The 15,810-nt window shown below is 38.9% G+C and overlaps 2 protein-coding genes across 11 annotated transcripts in view; one reads left to right on the top strand and one right to left on the bottom strand.

Annotated features, from left to right (window-relative positions):
* The window catches only part of CWC27 (CWC27 spliceosome associated cyclophilin), a 151,620-nt gene extending 137,644 nt beyond the window's left edge, over positions 1–13,976 (top strand). The window contains exon 16 of the mRNA XM_077936334.1: positions 13,842–13,976. Coding sequence (XP_077792460.1) covers positions 13,842–13,961 — 120 coding nt within the window. The 3' untranslated portion in view covers positions 13,962–13,976. The remainder of the gene's footprint in view (positions 1–13,841) is intronic.
* Positions 3,994–15,810, bottom strand: part of ADAMTS6 (ADAM metallopeptidase with thrombospondin type 1 motif 6) — a 121,483-nt gene continuing 109,666 nt past the window's right edge. For all 10 annotated transcript variants that reach the window (XM_028749184.2, XM_028749187.2, XM_028749189.2 and 7 more), the window contains 5 exons: positions 13,649–13,778; positions 13,110–13,314; positions 11,798–11,974; positions 10,474–10,630; positions 3,994–7,104 (listed from right to left, as the gene is read on the bottom strand). In XM_028749184.2, coding sequence (XP_028605017.2) covers positions 6,995–7,104; positions 10,474–10,630; positions 11,798–11,974; positions 13,110–13,314; positions 13,649–13,778 — 779 coding nt within the window. In that variant the 3' untranslated portion in view covers positions 3,994–6,994. The remainder of the gene's footprint in view (positions 7,105–10,473; positions 10,631–11,797; positions 11,975–13,109; positions 13,315–13,648; positions 13,779–15,810) is intronic.

The following is a 15,810-nucleotide window of genomic DNA, read 5'->3' as shown; positions in this document are numbered from 1 at the left end:
TCACAGTAGTCGTGCCCATCAAGTGGAATCCCCTCCCGTCAGATGTCAAGGAAATAAACACCTATCTGACTGTATAGGGAAGTTTTTAATGTGTGATGTGTTACTGTAGTTTTATAATCATTGGAAGCTGCCCAAACTGAGGCAACCCACTCAGATGGGCTGCATATTATTATTATTATTATTATTATTATTATTATTATTATTATCATCATTCAGCTTCCCATCTACGTTGTTCCTTATAAAGGACAAGCATGAGACTCCTTTGAAATGCTGCAAAGTTTCCTCCAGTTTTTATAACGCTGCCGAGAGGCAATCTAATCCATACAGCACTAGGAGATTTCGAATCTAATGCTCTCTGCACTGACATTGTCTAATAAAAAAAATAATGCTGGCTTGATTACATGTTAACAAGCCACAGTTAGTTTCCAAGCTATCTTTTAACTGGTTTGTTCTATCACAGTTTTGCTTTGTTTTTTTAAATAGTGGGGGGAGGGGGAAGAATAAAATACAACAATTTTGTGAAAATTGAGAAACCACAAGGAAATATGTGTTTTGGATGGAACTGAGCAGTTGGAAAGTGGCCATGGCCAAGTAAGCACACAGTAGCCTGAACCAGCAGGCTGACCCCCAACATTGGTACTGATGCTGCTGGCCAGACAATAGTTGGTGTTGGAGCAGCATCAGTTTCCAAGCTGCTTCCTGAGGATGTTGCTCTCTTTTTATTGGTAGGGCTCCAAACGCATGAGATGTACTTCTGTCATGTTGCATATGATTCTGCAGTATGACTCTCCGGATGTAGATCATAGGATCTTTTGTGGTCTGAGCATATTCTGTTGCTGGTGTACCCCACAATACAATCTCTTCAAGTGACTATTTGGATTATTTATGCATTTGGGGCTAACTAACTCAACGTAACAAAGGGCTCCTGCAGATGACCTGTGGTGCTGGGGCATGTATTAGTCCTATTCTATCAGAGGTTTTGGTGAATGATGGTTATCCTTTTTAAAACCATTCAAATATTATTCAGTTATTGGTTGCTGTCTTTAAAAACTTCCCATAGTAGTAGTGGAGTTTGAGTTTTTCTACAGCTTGGTGCTTTTTAAAAAAGCGTCTTGCGTCTTTTTGGATGCTTCTGCATCACCCTCTCTGATCTATGCATTTGGAGAGTTTCCAGATATACTTGTGCACAAAAATGAATCACTGTACCAATCCAGAGAAATCCTGGGTTTATTTGTATGTTTGTCTTAGCATTGTTTTGTACATATAAGGAATTGTTAAGCTGATTGCACTTTTGCCAACTTGGCCACAGCATAAGTCACCTATTACTGACCAGCTACAGACAAAAATTAAACAAACTTTTTTTGTTTTTGTTTTTACTTTTTGCTGCTGTTAAACTCTTTTCCTATGGGTTTTGAGCTTCTGAAGCCAGGAGGTCACTTGGATCATGTATACAAAATTGGTAATTGCATTCCTGACTTTGCTAAATGCCACGATGCTTGCTATTTTCCAAAATAGCTTTGCAAACAATGACAATTACTGCCCAGACATTTTCAAACACAGCAGGATACTGGCTGAGGGGATGATGGAAACCCTGAAAAAAATATAAATATTTTGAAATCTGCTGTAAATCAAATTTGTGCACTGGAGTAGGAGTGGATTATCTGGTCAGCCAAAGATGCTTTAAATTCTGGAAGCCTTTTAGTGCTTATTTACTAGAGTATTAATCAAAGTATAGGGTTTGCATTTTCTATGACTGTGTAAGGTTACCCTAATAATTATTCTTTAAATGTTGTGTCAGTTATGTATATTCACAAACACCAATATAGAAAAGCAGCTACTGAATGTTTGAAATGTTACTCATTAAAAACCACCAATTATAACGTAATTAATATATTAAGAAACAAAACGATTTTTGTTTACAATAAGACACAGAATATGTCAAGTTCTACTACTGCAGGATTTGCTGAAGCAACTGAAAGAGCCTACCTTGAGAAGTCTAATTTTGTTACTGTTTTGTGTACTGCCCTTTGGCCTTGAGGAAGGGGAATATATAAATTTATTCAACAAAAGAAAAGAAATGAAAGTGTTCTCAGTGTGTTCATTGAGGCTTGCTCCCATGGGTTGGCAGGCGTAAGACAAAGAAAACGTAGAGACTTTCCTGAGGTGGAGTCTTAGATATTACGATTGGCTAACTGTAAAATGTAAGAGTGTGTCTGATTGGCTAACTGTAAAATGTAAGTGTTTCTGATTGGCTAACTGTAAAATGTAAGAGTTTCTGAGTGGAAAGAGAGAACCAGAAGTGAGGAAGTCACTGGTAGGAGCAGAAAACATTCATTAATTTTCATTTTCTTACATCTAAGACTCCCCCCCCCCCAAGCCAGAACTTGCTGGAACTCAGTTCTGGCACCTCTCAGGTGGGCGCCATTGCCTTTATAAAAGAACAAGGAGAGTTCTGCCACCTTTTTACCTTTTTATAGAAAAATAACAGTGGTTATATTTGCACCCCACCTTCCTTCTGTCAACGTGGCATACATGTATTTCTCAAACATGTATATATATATATGTATGTAAAGGTAAAGGGACCCCTGACCGTTAGGTCCAGTCGCGAACAACTCTGGGGTTGCGGTGTTCATTTCGCTTTATTGGCCAAGAGAGCCGGCGTACAGCTTCTGGGTCATGTGGCCAGCATGACTAAGCCGCTTCTGGAGAACCAGGGCAGTGCATGGAAATGCCGTTTACCTTCCCGCCGGAGCGGTACCTATTTATCTACAGTGGTACCTCAGATTACACACGCTTCAGGTTACAGACTCCGCTAACCCCGAAATAGTTCCTCGGGTTAAGAACTTTGCTTCAGGATAAGAACAGAAATCATGCTCCGGCGACGCAGTGGCAGCAGGAGGCCCCATTAACTAAAGTGGTGCTTCAGGTTATGAACAGTTTCAGGTTAAGAACGGATCTCCGGAACAAATTAAGTACTTAACCCGAGGTACCACTGTACTTGCAATTTGACGTGCTTTCGAACTGCTAGGTTGGCAGGGATATATGACTCAGGGAGTCACCCATCCAGACACTGAATCAGACCTTTGTTTCAGTTAAGTGGTAGCCTCAACTGCCTTCAGACCAGACTCTGGGACACAGTATATGTGACACTGTACCTTAACAATTTTGTGTCATTTTTAAAATCAGTAATAATATGAAGCAAGAGCAGCTATAGCGTTGCCATATTTCAAAATATCAAAAATTCGCCAAAAAATCAACACTTCCAACATGGATTGTCATACGCCTGGATTTTCCCAGACGTTTTTACCAATTTTTGGAAATTCTGCCCGGACGCTATTTCCAACAGATGAATCCCAGATATGTCCGGGAAATCCCAAACGTATGGCAGCCCTACACTACCAGAAAACAAATACTTACAGAGGTAGATGTAAGCATGAAGAGATATTAATGGGAAAATGTTGCTGAATTCCACAAGAAATGTTTGAGAAGATGACATGATTACGTCTATTTTTTCTTGACCTGAAAAGCTCACATATTTCATCTAGCATTACAGATATCAGAATGAACAGAGCTGGGATAGGAGTAGTATACAGTTGCTTTCACTACTTTCCCATCTAGCAGGCTCCTACCCCACCATTCTTCTCTTCCACCAGTGGGGTGAAACTGCTATTGAAAAGAACACTCACTCACCCTCAAGCACCCCACCCCCCAAGGGCTGCAGTTGCAAGCCAGCAATTGCTCAACTTTTTTTAGTTTGCGCAGGAACCTTACAGAAATGAATAAATGTTCCACAGCAACAGTGCTTAGTGAATTGTACCCCATGGTCTTTCTACATGCCCAAATGAAGCTATAGCCAGGGACAAGGCTGAGACAACATTGAGGCATTACTTGATGTGTTATCTTTACTTTCAAAAGTGCTTTCAACAATGTAAATATTTGTGCTTGCAAAATTCTTCCACAGGGATGTCAGTGAACAGATTGTTACCATTAGGCTTATTCTTTAAAGCTGCATTTTTATTTTTACTAAATTATCTATGTTAAAAACAAATCTGTGCCTGGTGTGGAATTTTACTGCATCAAGTGTTACAAGCAGCAGAATGCATGACATGTAAGAACAAGTGTTAGGAAACATGGAAATAAATTAGCATATAATTTACAAAAGCAAATAAAAATAACAATGTAACAGTGTACCACATTAATACTGCGTATAAAATAATAAGCAACTAGTCACAATAATAGAAAGGGTCTTTTTTCATTCTGTACTGTTAAGGAAATTTATGTGATATCCATACCATTAATAAAGATCTCCTAAGATGGACTATTTCTAGGAGTGTATATTTTGATGTGTTGAACAGGCATTTTGTTTCAGTATGAGAGCCTTAGTGTCAATGACATTGCTCAATGGAAATACCAGCAACACATTGTGAGTTTAATACCCTAGTACTGAATTCCAAGGTTTCCCATCTTTGTGTAGCCTATACAAATGGTCCTATTGTTATTATTTAGGAATATAATACTTTTAATATTTTAGCTTAGATTATATATATGGCTATAGTGTAGCAGCAGCAATGTCCTGTGCTGTGGAAACCAATGATTTACCTCTTTATTTCAGGCTTTTAATTCAGATCTAGAGCGATATATCGGTCCATTTGTAACACAATACATTCTGTATTTCATTCACTTTAGCAATGAAACTCAACATTGCTCCAGGGAGTTTCTTAAATTCAAAAGTTGGTGCTCTTCTAAACTGCAGAGTAAACATTGGACCCCCTGGTCTTCTAGCACCAATGAAAGAGCAAAATGTGTCTTTGCAATGTCAATGTCCTAAAGTGAGGTAAAAAGGATTTTGTTTGAATAAATCCCATCATTTCTTGCTAGCTGAAAAGACACACATTAACTAATAAATACATTTATGCCTCAGAGCAAATCAGAGTATGATAGACTGTAATCTTTTGCCTGGAAAATGCCATGCAATATCTATCCCTTTTATTATTTTTTATTTAGCCAAGGCATGTTAGCACCATGGTATTTCCTTATTGGACTGATGTACAAAGGTACCGTAATTGACACATTGGCTACACTACCCTCAGGCCTACACGTTACTCCCAGATGTGGATAGTTTTCCTTTCTAAGCTTCGGTGTCAATGAGAGTGAAGTACGTTGCAGCTGAGCAGTAAATAGCTCCAAGTAAACAGATTTGCCACAAATGAACGTACTGCTTCCTAGATATATGGAAGTTAAACATACTGTCAAGAGGTAGAATATGACAAAAAATTGATGGTTATGAATAAATGAACTACAGAAAACCCCACTGATGGATTGTCAAGGTTTTCCCTCCCACATAGTACAACTCTCTTTTTCTCTATCCCCCCACCCATTAATTCACATTAGTAAATATTGCTCAACACATTTGGCTTACTGCAATTTGTTAAATATACTGACACATTTAGATATCTTATACATGTTATAAAAACTTGTCTCATTAAGAGTATTTTTTTAATAAAAGTGCTGTTTGACTTCTAGTGTTAATACAAGGTGGTGGTGTTCACATCATCTCAATTGCACTACAACAAAGGAGGCAAGTTGGACACAAAGCACATTCATCAAGTACCTGCTACAAATTGCAAGTGTTCAAGTACAATATAATAATATAAACAAGTACCCACTTTCCTTATCTCTTTGTTGTGTCACTGACAAAAGCAGGGAATGGGGGAGAAGTATGGCCATTACTATTAGCTCCCACTGGATTCTGGAATCAATTTTACCCCAGGAGCTTGGCTTCACATTTAAATACAATTCAGAATATTCATAAATCGATATGGTGAATATAAAAGCTGTGGTACTTTGATTTGAAAGTTCCCATAAGTTATGTACTCTTTGGTTGTTTATTCTGCAATAGTCTCCAAAAAACTGGGCATATGCATGTTTTCTCTTCTCCATGGTCTCTCATAAATCTGTGTTCTCCTATTATATAAATGGAAGAAAAACTGGAAAGCCACTGTAGTTTTCAGCATGATCAGCAGAAGAGACTCTACCTCACTAGTCAGTTTATCATTAGTAATTACAGAGTAACAAAGCCAGTTAGAAGTCTGCCGAATTGATGCCTCTCTGTAACTAAAGTTAACAGTGAATTTGTAGATACCAACCTTAAGCAGTGAAATAGTAGGAAAAATGCTATTCACAACTGGAGTATGACCCCTCTATTGTATGGATATATTCCCTTTTAGTGGAAATCCTGATTTAATTGTGAGATGGCAAGATGGCTATAAACCTGCAGCACATATTTCTTTAAAGTTGGATGCATTCAGGCAATGACGGTTGCATCTCTTAACTCTATGTTCCTCATCATTCTAGTTTAGTTTAGCTTTAGATATGGCTCACAGCAGTCTTCAGGAAATATGGATTATTCTCTAGAGAATGAAACAAAGGAAAATACATTTCTTTTACTTCTGATTTATAATTGTTCCTAATATAATATTCCCAAGCCCACTTCTTTAACTTAAACTGTGGTGCTTATGTAGTAAGATAAAATAGTTATTAATTATAAGCTATGACAACATTTTAAAAATTCTTCTTTGCATCTGTAGTTGACCAAACCACAACAGCTACATTTTAAACAATATTAAATACAAATGGATTCAGTGTCATTTCTAAGTCCATAATAAAAATTATCTTAATGGTCCAAGGAGGTAAACAGACTAGTGGATTTCATCGAAAGTACACGTGTTCCACCATAAGTTACTCTGTATGCACTGTGTGTATTTTTTCCATTTTGGCATGCCCTCCTTATACTGTGTCCAGCACTTTGGATGAATAAATCCCACTTCATAGAAGTTAAAATAATATTGAAATTCTGTCAGCTGAGGCTGACCAGTGGTTACATTTTCCACAGGGTGATGCATTTACAAGGACATCTGTCTGGTTGCATTGTGCAGCAATCTTTGATAGACGCATTTCCACAATGAAATAGCAAGGCACTTTCAATTTCTGTGGGTCAATGTCCTTGGCAGGTCTTGCAGCACATCTGTCTGAAGTATGCTCGACTGCAGAACTTGAACTTCAGCACCAGTGGGCAATAAGCCACTTTGTTCACATCTTTGCATTCTGATGGAGACACACAAAGGCAAAATGATTACATAAATTTAAAAAGCAGAGAGAAAAACAAATTAAATTTAATAAGTTGCTTTTGTATCTGTCCTCTTCATGAACTTAGCATTTTGGTACAGCCTACTGCATACAAAATAATTGTAAAATTCAGACACTGAAGTCTTCAAGCACACCCACTTGTTATTTAGGGATCTAATCACATGAGATACTTAAAAAATAAGAGGTTTTCTTCACACATAGCAGCATTTCCCACCCCTACCCCCAGATCTATTTTGTACCTCAGTAAGAAGTTATCTAAAATCTAACTGAAGTTGTTGTTTAGTATCATGTTTGGGAATGATTGGTTTCTGAACTAAACTATGTATTGCAGCTGTTGCTGACTCTGAAAATGATCAGAATTACTAAGCACAGTTATAGTGTAAGTTCAATGAAGTGATGTTCTAGTTGCTTCTACTGCAGCAGAGATATCCAAATGTCAACAAGTGGGAAGAAAAGGTATTCTACATCTGTGCTTTGGCAGCCTGTATAAGTAGGCATCAAAGGTCTCCATAGAACATATAATAGAGAAGACAAAAATTATTCTACTACCCATTACACATCATCCATTGCAATCGAACTGCCAACGATAGATTACTCTGAGGACATAGGTGGGTGACTGTTGAAATCAAAGTTTTGGGAAGAGCATGTTGGGAGATAGGGGTGGGAAATGAAGAACACAGACCCTCCATTCATTCTCCAAAACAGTTCATACCCTCCATGTGTGTCCAATTAACACTGATTCCAGATTCTCACAAGGACAAGTGTATCAAATTTTCTAAGCCAGTAATGCTGGAGAAAGGCTGAGAGCCTACCCATGCTCACTGGAATTGGGAGTAAGTCCCACTGAACTGTAAATACTTGTTTCCAAATATGCAAAAGGTCATGTCATGAATGTGTAGCCCAAATCCAACTTTACTGTTTAATTGCACTGTGGTTCATGGAGTGATAATTTCCCTAAATATGGAAGGGACAATCACAATTATCTTCCCCTACTCCCCAACAATAAATGAACGTCTATTCAGGCAGAATTTTAACTGAATTTTAACATTCATGTTTGCATTGATTTAGGCTACATTCCTAAAGAAGATGCAAATGTGGTCATTTTATACAACCGGTGTGTTTGCACACATACACACACATATAAAGTGGGGAGCTGGGTCTTAAATAGTTGTGGTGTCCCTTGCGGTACCCCTAAGGCTCTGCACGCTGTGTGACTGAACCGGTTGTGCTCCCCTAAATACGCCTCTGCTGCCAGAACAAACTTTTCCATGAAGTTCAATACCTATAACTGTATTTAACTATTTTAATGCATGTAATTGTTTCATATATATCTTTATTGTACTGTATTGTAAATTGATTTCAGATGCCTTATAGCACGGGTGTCAAACACAAGGCCCGCGGGCCGAATCCGGCCCGCCAGACCTCGTCATGTGGCCCGTGTAGCCGGCGGCGGCCGCCGGCCTTCACCTTTTATTCTTGCTTTTTTTTTTTGACACAAGAAAGCCGCCTCTTCAGCGCATGCGTGGCAGCCTACAAGCCAGAGAACGTCTGCCCTCTAGCGCGCCGCGGCCCCCAATGAATTTGAGTTTGACACCCCTGCCTTATAGGAAGCGGTTTACAGTCATACCTCATGTTATGTTTGCTTCAGGTTATGCGTTTTCATTTTACGTTCCCCTGGGCGAGGATCAGTCTGTCTGTCTGTCTGTCTGTTTCTCTCCCTCATATAACTTTGAAAAGTGCTACGCGCACTGATTGTGCTGTATAAATAAATACTCTGGCTTAGATCCAAAGAACCACACCACGAGTAATGCATACCCAAAGGTGGTTTGGACTCATGCCGCATGACAAACCTGTTTTGAAATGAAGCTGTTTGAAATATGGCACAGTGGCTTGCCATTCAAAGGGAAGAAAATAAAAAGTTCCAGTGGGCACACTGAAGACTGAGCATGCCAGAAGTAGCTCTTTGGATCCCAGCCAAAATATACAAAACACAGTTCCCACAGTTCCATCACACCAAGAAATGGAACCCAGGGCTATTGCAAATAAATGGGTAGGCCTATGGCAAAACAAGGCAGCTCCTCCTAAGTAAACAAGCTCCAACTCAGGGAGATGAGGACTCTGTGGTGCTGATGTCGTCCTTCGCCTCGGTTAAAGCCAGTGGTGGAAATTCATACACAGAAGGAAAGTGTCTGAGGCCCCTTGGCCTGTCCTGGTTAGTGGTGGAGTGTTGTGACTGCACCTATTGGTAAAGTAGGCTGCTCTGGAGGAAGGACATTTACCTATACAGTGGTGCCCCGCAAGACAAATGCCTCGCAAGACGGAAAACCCGCTAGACGAAAGGGTTTTCTGTTTTTGAGTTGCTTCGCAAGACGATTTTCCCTATGGGCTTGCTTCGCAAGACGAAACGTCTTGCTAGTCTTGCGATTTTTTCCCCACTTCCCCCCCTTTTTTCTAAGCCGCTAAGCTGCTAATAGCCTTTTAGCAGCTAAGCCACTAAGCCTTTAATAGCCGCTAAGCCGCTAATAGTGCTAATCCGCTAAGCCGCTAATAGGGTTGCTTCGCAAGACAAAAAAACCGCTAGACGAAGAGAATCGCGGAACAGATTCTTTTCGTCTTGCGAGACACCACTGTAGATGTTTTTAGACAAATTATTTTTGGTTCCAACCAAGTTAAAACATTAGCTATTCTTTTTCTGACACTCAGGATCAGGTCAAAATGTACTTTTAATGCAATGCTACTGAAGAGCATGTAAATTTCAAACCACCACACTCATTTCAGCTACTGAAATGCTTTAAAAAGACAATATAAAGGAAACTGAAGCCTGCATAAAAACAGGTGAAAGCACCTCAGATATTCTGTTTTAGGTGACCTTGTAAAACCTGGATTCAGCTACCACATATACTTTTAAAGTTGAGATGTGCTATGTCAAATACATACTGTCAGTATCTCACTCTGAATAACAAATGTAAAGTTAACATCAGTGGCAGTTTGCCAATACCTAGCCTATGATGCTCTCATTCTCCAGTTAAATACCTAAAGCAGATGTTAATTGTGACAAGATGTCACCACTTTATTTCATCCAGATCATTGCTTCTGCTCATTTACGGACTGTGCATAATGTTATCAGATGCAAACAGCTGGCACGTAATACTATTTAAAACTGCTTAACAGAAAGTAGAACAATCAGATTGAATGGATTGAATGTTTTGATTAATTTCTTTTATGGAACTGACAAACAGAAAATCGGAAGTCCTTTTAATTTTTGGCTTTCATATTTTTTCCTCTTTCTGTTTAATGAAATCTTATGAATGAGGAAACCAAACTCACCTTCCGTGTTGGAAATGGGAGTACTGTCACATTTGCTTTCACACTGCTGCATTGAAGGAGGCCGAACAGTATCTGGACAGTCACTGGATGCTTGCCCAGTATATGAGAGGCATTGCACGGTTCTCATCTGTTGTCCAAGACCACACTGTGCGGAACACTATGTGAGAAATGGGGCATGATAGGAAGGAAAGAGAGAAAATAATGGATGTCATATTATGAGTAATGAACAGAACTGCAACATGGTGAATGGAATAGTGTCAGAAACACTATCTGGGGCAGCTATGGAGGGAATCCTTATCATTGCCATACTAATAAATTCAGTTAGGCAGTGTGTTTCCCTTCCCTAATTAATAAGGATGCTCTGACTACTATGCTTCTTTCTGAGAAGCCTTTTTTTAAGTGCATGGATCACTTATTTCTTTTCTTTCACAAAGTATACTGATTTGGCAGCCCTGATATGGTGTCATAAGAAAGATGCAATTCGCCATATGGAAAAGGGGACATAGGTGGAGAATAAAAGACCCTGAAAGGGTAATAATGTCAGCATTTCTGGACTGTAAAGAGGCAGCCATTTAAATTTCAGCATTTTAAATTATTAGTTTTATTTCCATAGCATATTGGCTAACATTTGTCATATTCATGTAATACATTTTTCCAGAATTTTTTTCAGAGTGGGACTATTTCATTCTACCTCATATATGAATTTTGACTTCTGCCAAATGTGTGCAAATGCTTCAAAATGTAAGACCCAATTTCACTTTTGAGAAACACACACAACTGGGGGGTGGACATTGTGCCATTGTCAGCAGACACATCACAGGCTGAAGTGGTTACCTGTGATATTTACAAATCTTACATTACAAGCCGTGTTAGGTAACTGACAACTGCATGTGACACTTGTGTATTTATTACACTATGGCTGTCAACTAGGACAGATGCAAAATATGACAGTTCAATATGTAGCTTAATCCCTTTAGCTTTTTGCTGGGACTGCCACCTAACTTAAGTGAAAAGGTTTCCCCCTAGTTGTTTTTTCTACTAATTTTAGATGTCTTATCTACATTTTTCTATCCTATGGAATCTACGCTACTCTAGTCTAGTATGTAGTCTCTACCTTGGGAACTAACAATAAGCTGTCCTTATTTCAGTAAAATGCCTTAACACTAAGAAATGAACTAAAACCATTATGTCCAACACATCAATTTACTATTATGTGGCAAGATGTGATCACTCAAGTTACTTTTCATCCAATACTCTGTCAAATGATATTCAGTATATTTAATGAAATTATTCTTTTGCTGCCCAACAAGCCTGCCTGTATTACCTGTCCCCAGTCTCCAGTAACCCATCGTGGTGGAGGACATCTGCCCAAGCTACAACGCATGCGAACTGGTGGCTTGTTTTCTTCTTGGCAATGTGCAACTGGAAATGTTTTTGAAAGGTCACTGCTTTTGCAGAGAACAATACGATGCTTGAAACCAGGACCACATTTTGGAGTACACTGGAAACAAGATACACAGTTTATATATTAAGAAAAAATAAAATGTGAAAAATTAGAGACACACATTGCTGCAGTCTTGTAGCCCCTGGGAGGCTGTTCCAAGGGCCAAGGGATATACTGGAACTCTGACTGTGGAGATGGAGGTCTTGATGTTAAATCCCTGTTTCTTGCTGCTATGGTAATGTCTGCAGTCCTGGCCCAACTGGTAGGGCTGGAAAGGTGGGGGTGGTGTTGAGGGAGGACCAGGGACAGAGGAGGCTGGATCCAAATGATCTAATGTTTTCTAGTCCTCTGAAACAACTCCAAGCTCAGAGGAACTGTACACTCAGAGGAATTGTACACCACTTCCAAAATAAAAACAGGAAAAGGTTGGAAGACTGTAAGATTGCTTCTCTGTCTTCCCTTCAGCTCTGTAGGTGACTGCCTGGCAGATAAGGTAGTCAGTTGTCTTGTATCATCTCTCCTATTTTCTGACTGCACAATAAATCTATTTTTTCTATATGGAAATATAAATAAAGTATACATTACATCTATAAGTCAGGATCTAGTATTGTACTAGCAGTTCTAATATAAGTAGTTATAACTGATGTATGTATTTGAAACCACTGAGTGACATTATTGTAAAGGCTTTGCAAAAAGTGGTTACTTCCCTTTCTTATCACATCGAATAGATTATTTTCTGTCTGGCACTGTGATCTAAACCACTGAGCCTCTTGGGCTTGCTGATTGGAAGGGTGGCAGTTTGAATCCCCACGACAGGGTGAGCTCCTGTTGTTCTGTCCCAGCTTCTGCCAGCCTAGCAGTTTGAAAGCATACCAGTGCAAGTAGATAAATAGGTACCGCTGCGGTGGGAAGGTAAATGGTGTTTCTGTGTGCTCTTGCACTAGTCACAGTGTCCTGATGTGCCAGAAGTGGTTTAGTCATGCTGGTCACCTGACCCAGAAAGCTGTCTGTGGACAAACGCTGGCTCCCTCAGACTGAAGCAAGATGAGCACCGCACCCCATAGTCACTTTTAACTAGACTTAACTGTCCAGGGGTCCTTTAACTTTACCTTTGTAAACCAGTTTTTACACTGAAAAAAAGATTTTGATGTGTATGAAATTTATTATTTAATGCATTTGTGAGTTTACTCACTTCTGACCAATCCAAAGGAACCCACTGTGGGGGGCAAGACTGGTTGTTACAGGATTCTTTTTCAATTGGTTGATGTGTTAAACAATGACTACTATCCAAGGTCTCCTCTTCAGAGGGTCCAATCTTCCTGATACATAAAACGGTTCGCGATCGCATTCCACCATCACAGGTCTTACTGCATTCTGACCAATCTCCTATAAACCATCTTCAAGAACAATATCGGGGGTATTACTTTTTCCATAAATAAAACAAATATTCATATAGTTGACAAGTACACTTGAATGTATGAGAATTTTATTCATCTAATGCTCCCTTATGCCCCATTGAAAGTCTACTGATATAATTCTCAGGAAGGATACTATAAGAAGAAATGTAGGTGTAAACACAAAATATGACAGATTATCAATTGAATGCTATTCTTTAGTTAGCTCTGCACTGACTCTAATTTCTGGAAGCATAGTTTGTCACTATTTTTCTATATGGAAATATAAATAAACACATGGACAAAGAATAGAATACCTTATGTACTAAGTACTTACTCGGGTGGGCAAGGCTCAGTGTTGCAGGCTCTTTGATTTTCTGGTGGTTTACTATCAAGATCACAGTAATTGTTCTGTACTATGGAACCATCATCCAGCCTTTTGCACACTATTTCTTGCTTCTGCACACCTTGGGAAGAATTACAGTGTTTCTCATTAAGCAGTGCCTCCATTTTTACATTCTTTATTTCAGGCCAACTTAATTTGTGATCTACCATGCCAAATTACACCCAACAACCAAATAAATAAAGTCGTTCATCCGGGGCCCAATACACCTCCTCATTTTGTTGCCTACTTGGAGCTGCAAAAGTAAGAAGATTGCTAATCACCTGACAGGAGCTGGGTGGGCTGCATTCAACATGGCAAGTCACACCACAAGTTGTAGAGTCCTGCCATAGCAGTTCACCTGTGCTCTCCAAATATCAGAAAGAACAATTGATTTGAAGCTCCTGTACCATAAAAATGTTTAATTTGTAGCTGTTTTAACCAACCGTGTTTGTGTGTACTATTTTCTAATGCAATAAATATTTTTAGTATACAATTGTTCTTACTGTTCTTATTGTAATTCTCAACTGCATATTTTCTTCATTTGCAATACAAATAGATACTACTGTACATGACTGCATTTCATGTCAGAAAAAAATTAAATATAACAACAGGGTAGAATTCAGTACTTTCTATTTGTAAATAACAACCCATGAGTCTTTTCTTTATTATAATGAAACAGCTAGTATAGGGGCTAGTATAGTGAGTTGAACTGAATGGAAAATCTCATCTCACAGATTCTTAGTGATTCAGAGTGCTGGTGAAACTCTTGATTAGCATTATTGTTTTTTCCAGTGTATACAATTGGTCTTTTCAGATGTAGCAATCACATATTTGGAAAGAAAGAAAAGCACTGGTCCATATGCTCCTTGAGCACTGGCCTCTTTTATATTCAAAATTGGGAGCTTTGGTTTAATACAGGTTTACCAACCAAGTGCTTAAACCACAGCCTAATCACAGTTTAAGATTCTGGTTGGTAAACCAGCAAACCACGGTTTCCCATTTTGGATGTAACAGGGAACTATAGCTTAAAGAGACCAGGATTGAAGCACTTAAATGAGCATGTGAGGGGGAGGGGAAGTAGCAAATGAGGGGAAATCCTCCATTTCCTTTCAACCTATTAAACTTCCTAATATTCAGGCATACCACAGAGCTCCACAAGGATGTCACAACATGCTCAAAAGACCCACACTATAAAGAGTCGTAACATATTTCAACTGCATCATGTTGAAGCTTCTTATTGATTCTCTCATTCTAGTAAACATCAGTAGATAAATAATACAAGGATGAACCAGTAAAAATGTTCATAATAACAAGATGAAATTCTTCAGCATGTCTATTAAGAGAATAAATGATCACAAGACACTGCACTCAAACTAATTAGACCAGACAATCCTATTCTCTCCACCCACATACTCTGTGCTTTTCTTTATTAAAACTGACCATTAAAGACATGAGGATTTGATCAACAACCATAAGAAAAATGACTCATTTGAAGTCCTGCTGTTCCACAAGGTGTTGAATCACCAGCGTACAGACACCCAGCCTATAATAACTTGGGCAAAGTCTTCTGTTTCCTACCTGATTATTCTTACACACCCACATTTCTTAAATCCAAGGCAAGCACTAAACCAATGTTTTCTTTGTTAATCTGCTATTGCTAGGAAACTGTGCTCCATCATACTTGAGTGTCTTGGTTATCCATTAGTTATGAATTTTTTGTGGTTGAAAATGTAGCAGATTGTTTCTGTGGCAAGTGAGATGTTACTCACAAATAATCACAAGTCTTACCATCTCAGTTGGTGGTTTCTAACTGAAAGTGCCTGGATATGGATGTGTCAACAAACTATTCAGATATGACTAAAGAAATGATGTTGAGTCAGTGATAAATTAAAGCCACTGGACTAAATTGTAGATTTCTTCACCAATCCTGCCTGGTCTTGTAGCTCATAGGGACTTGACCCAACTTCTTACATTTCTCTGCTAAATTCCTGCAGCTTTGGTAGCTAGGAATGCCATGATGGTGTCCTGGTGCCATACCATACTATTAATATTTTCAGCAGGGTATTATACCTGGATTCCTGTAGCATCTCACACCTACTCATCCTTAATGGACT

The sequence above is a fragment of the Podarcis muralis genome, chromosome 11 (genome assembly GCF_964188315.1).
Source record: "Podarcis muralis chromosome 11, rPodMur119.hap1.1, whole genome shotgun sequence".
NCBI lineage: Eukaryota > Metazoa > Chordata > Lepidosauria > Squamata > Lacertidae > Podarcis > Podarcis muralis.
The sequence above is the reverse complement of the archived record's forward strand: the minus strand, read 5'-3'. Positions and strand labels throughout refer to the sequence as shown.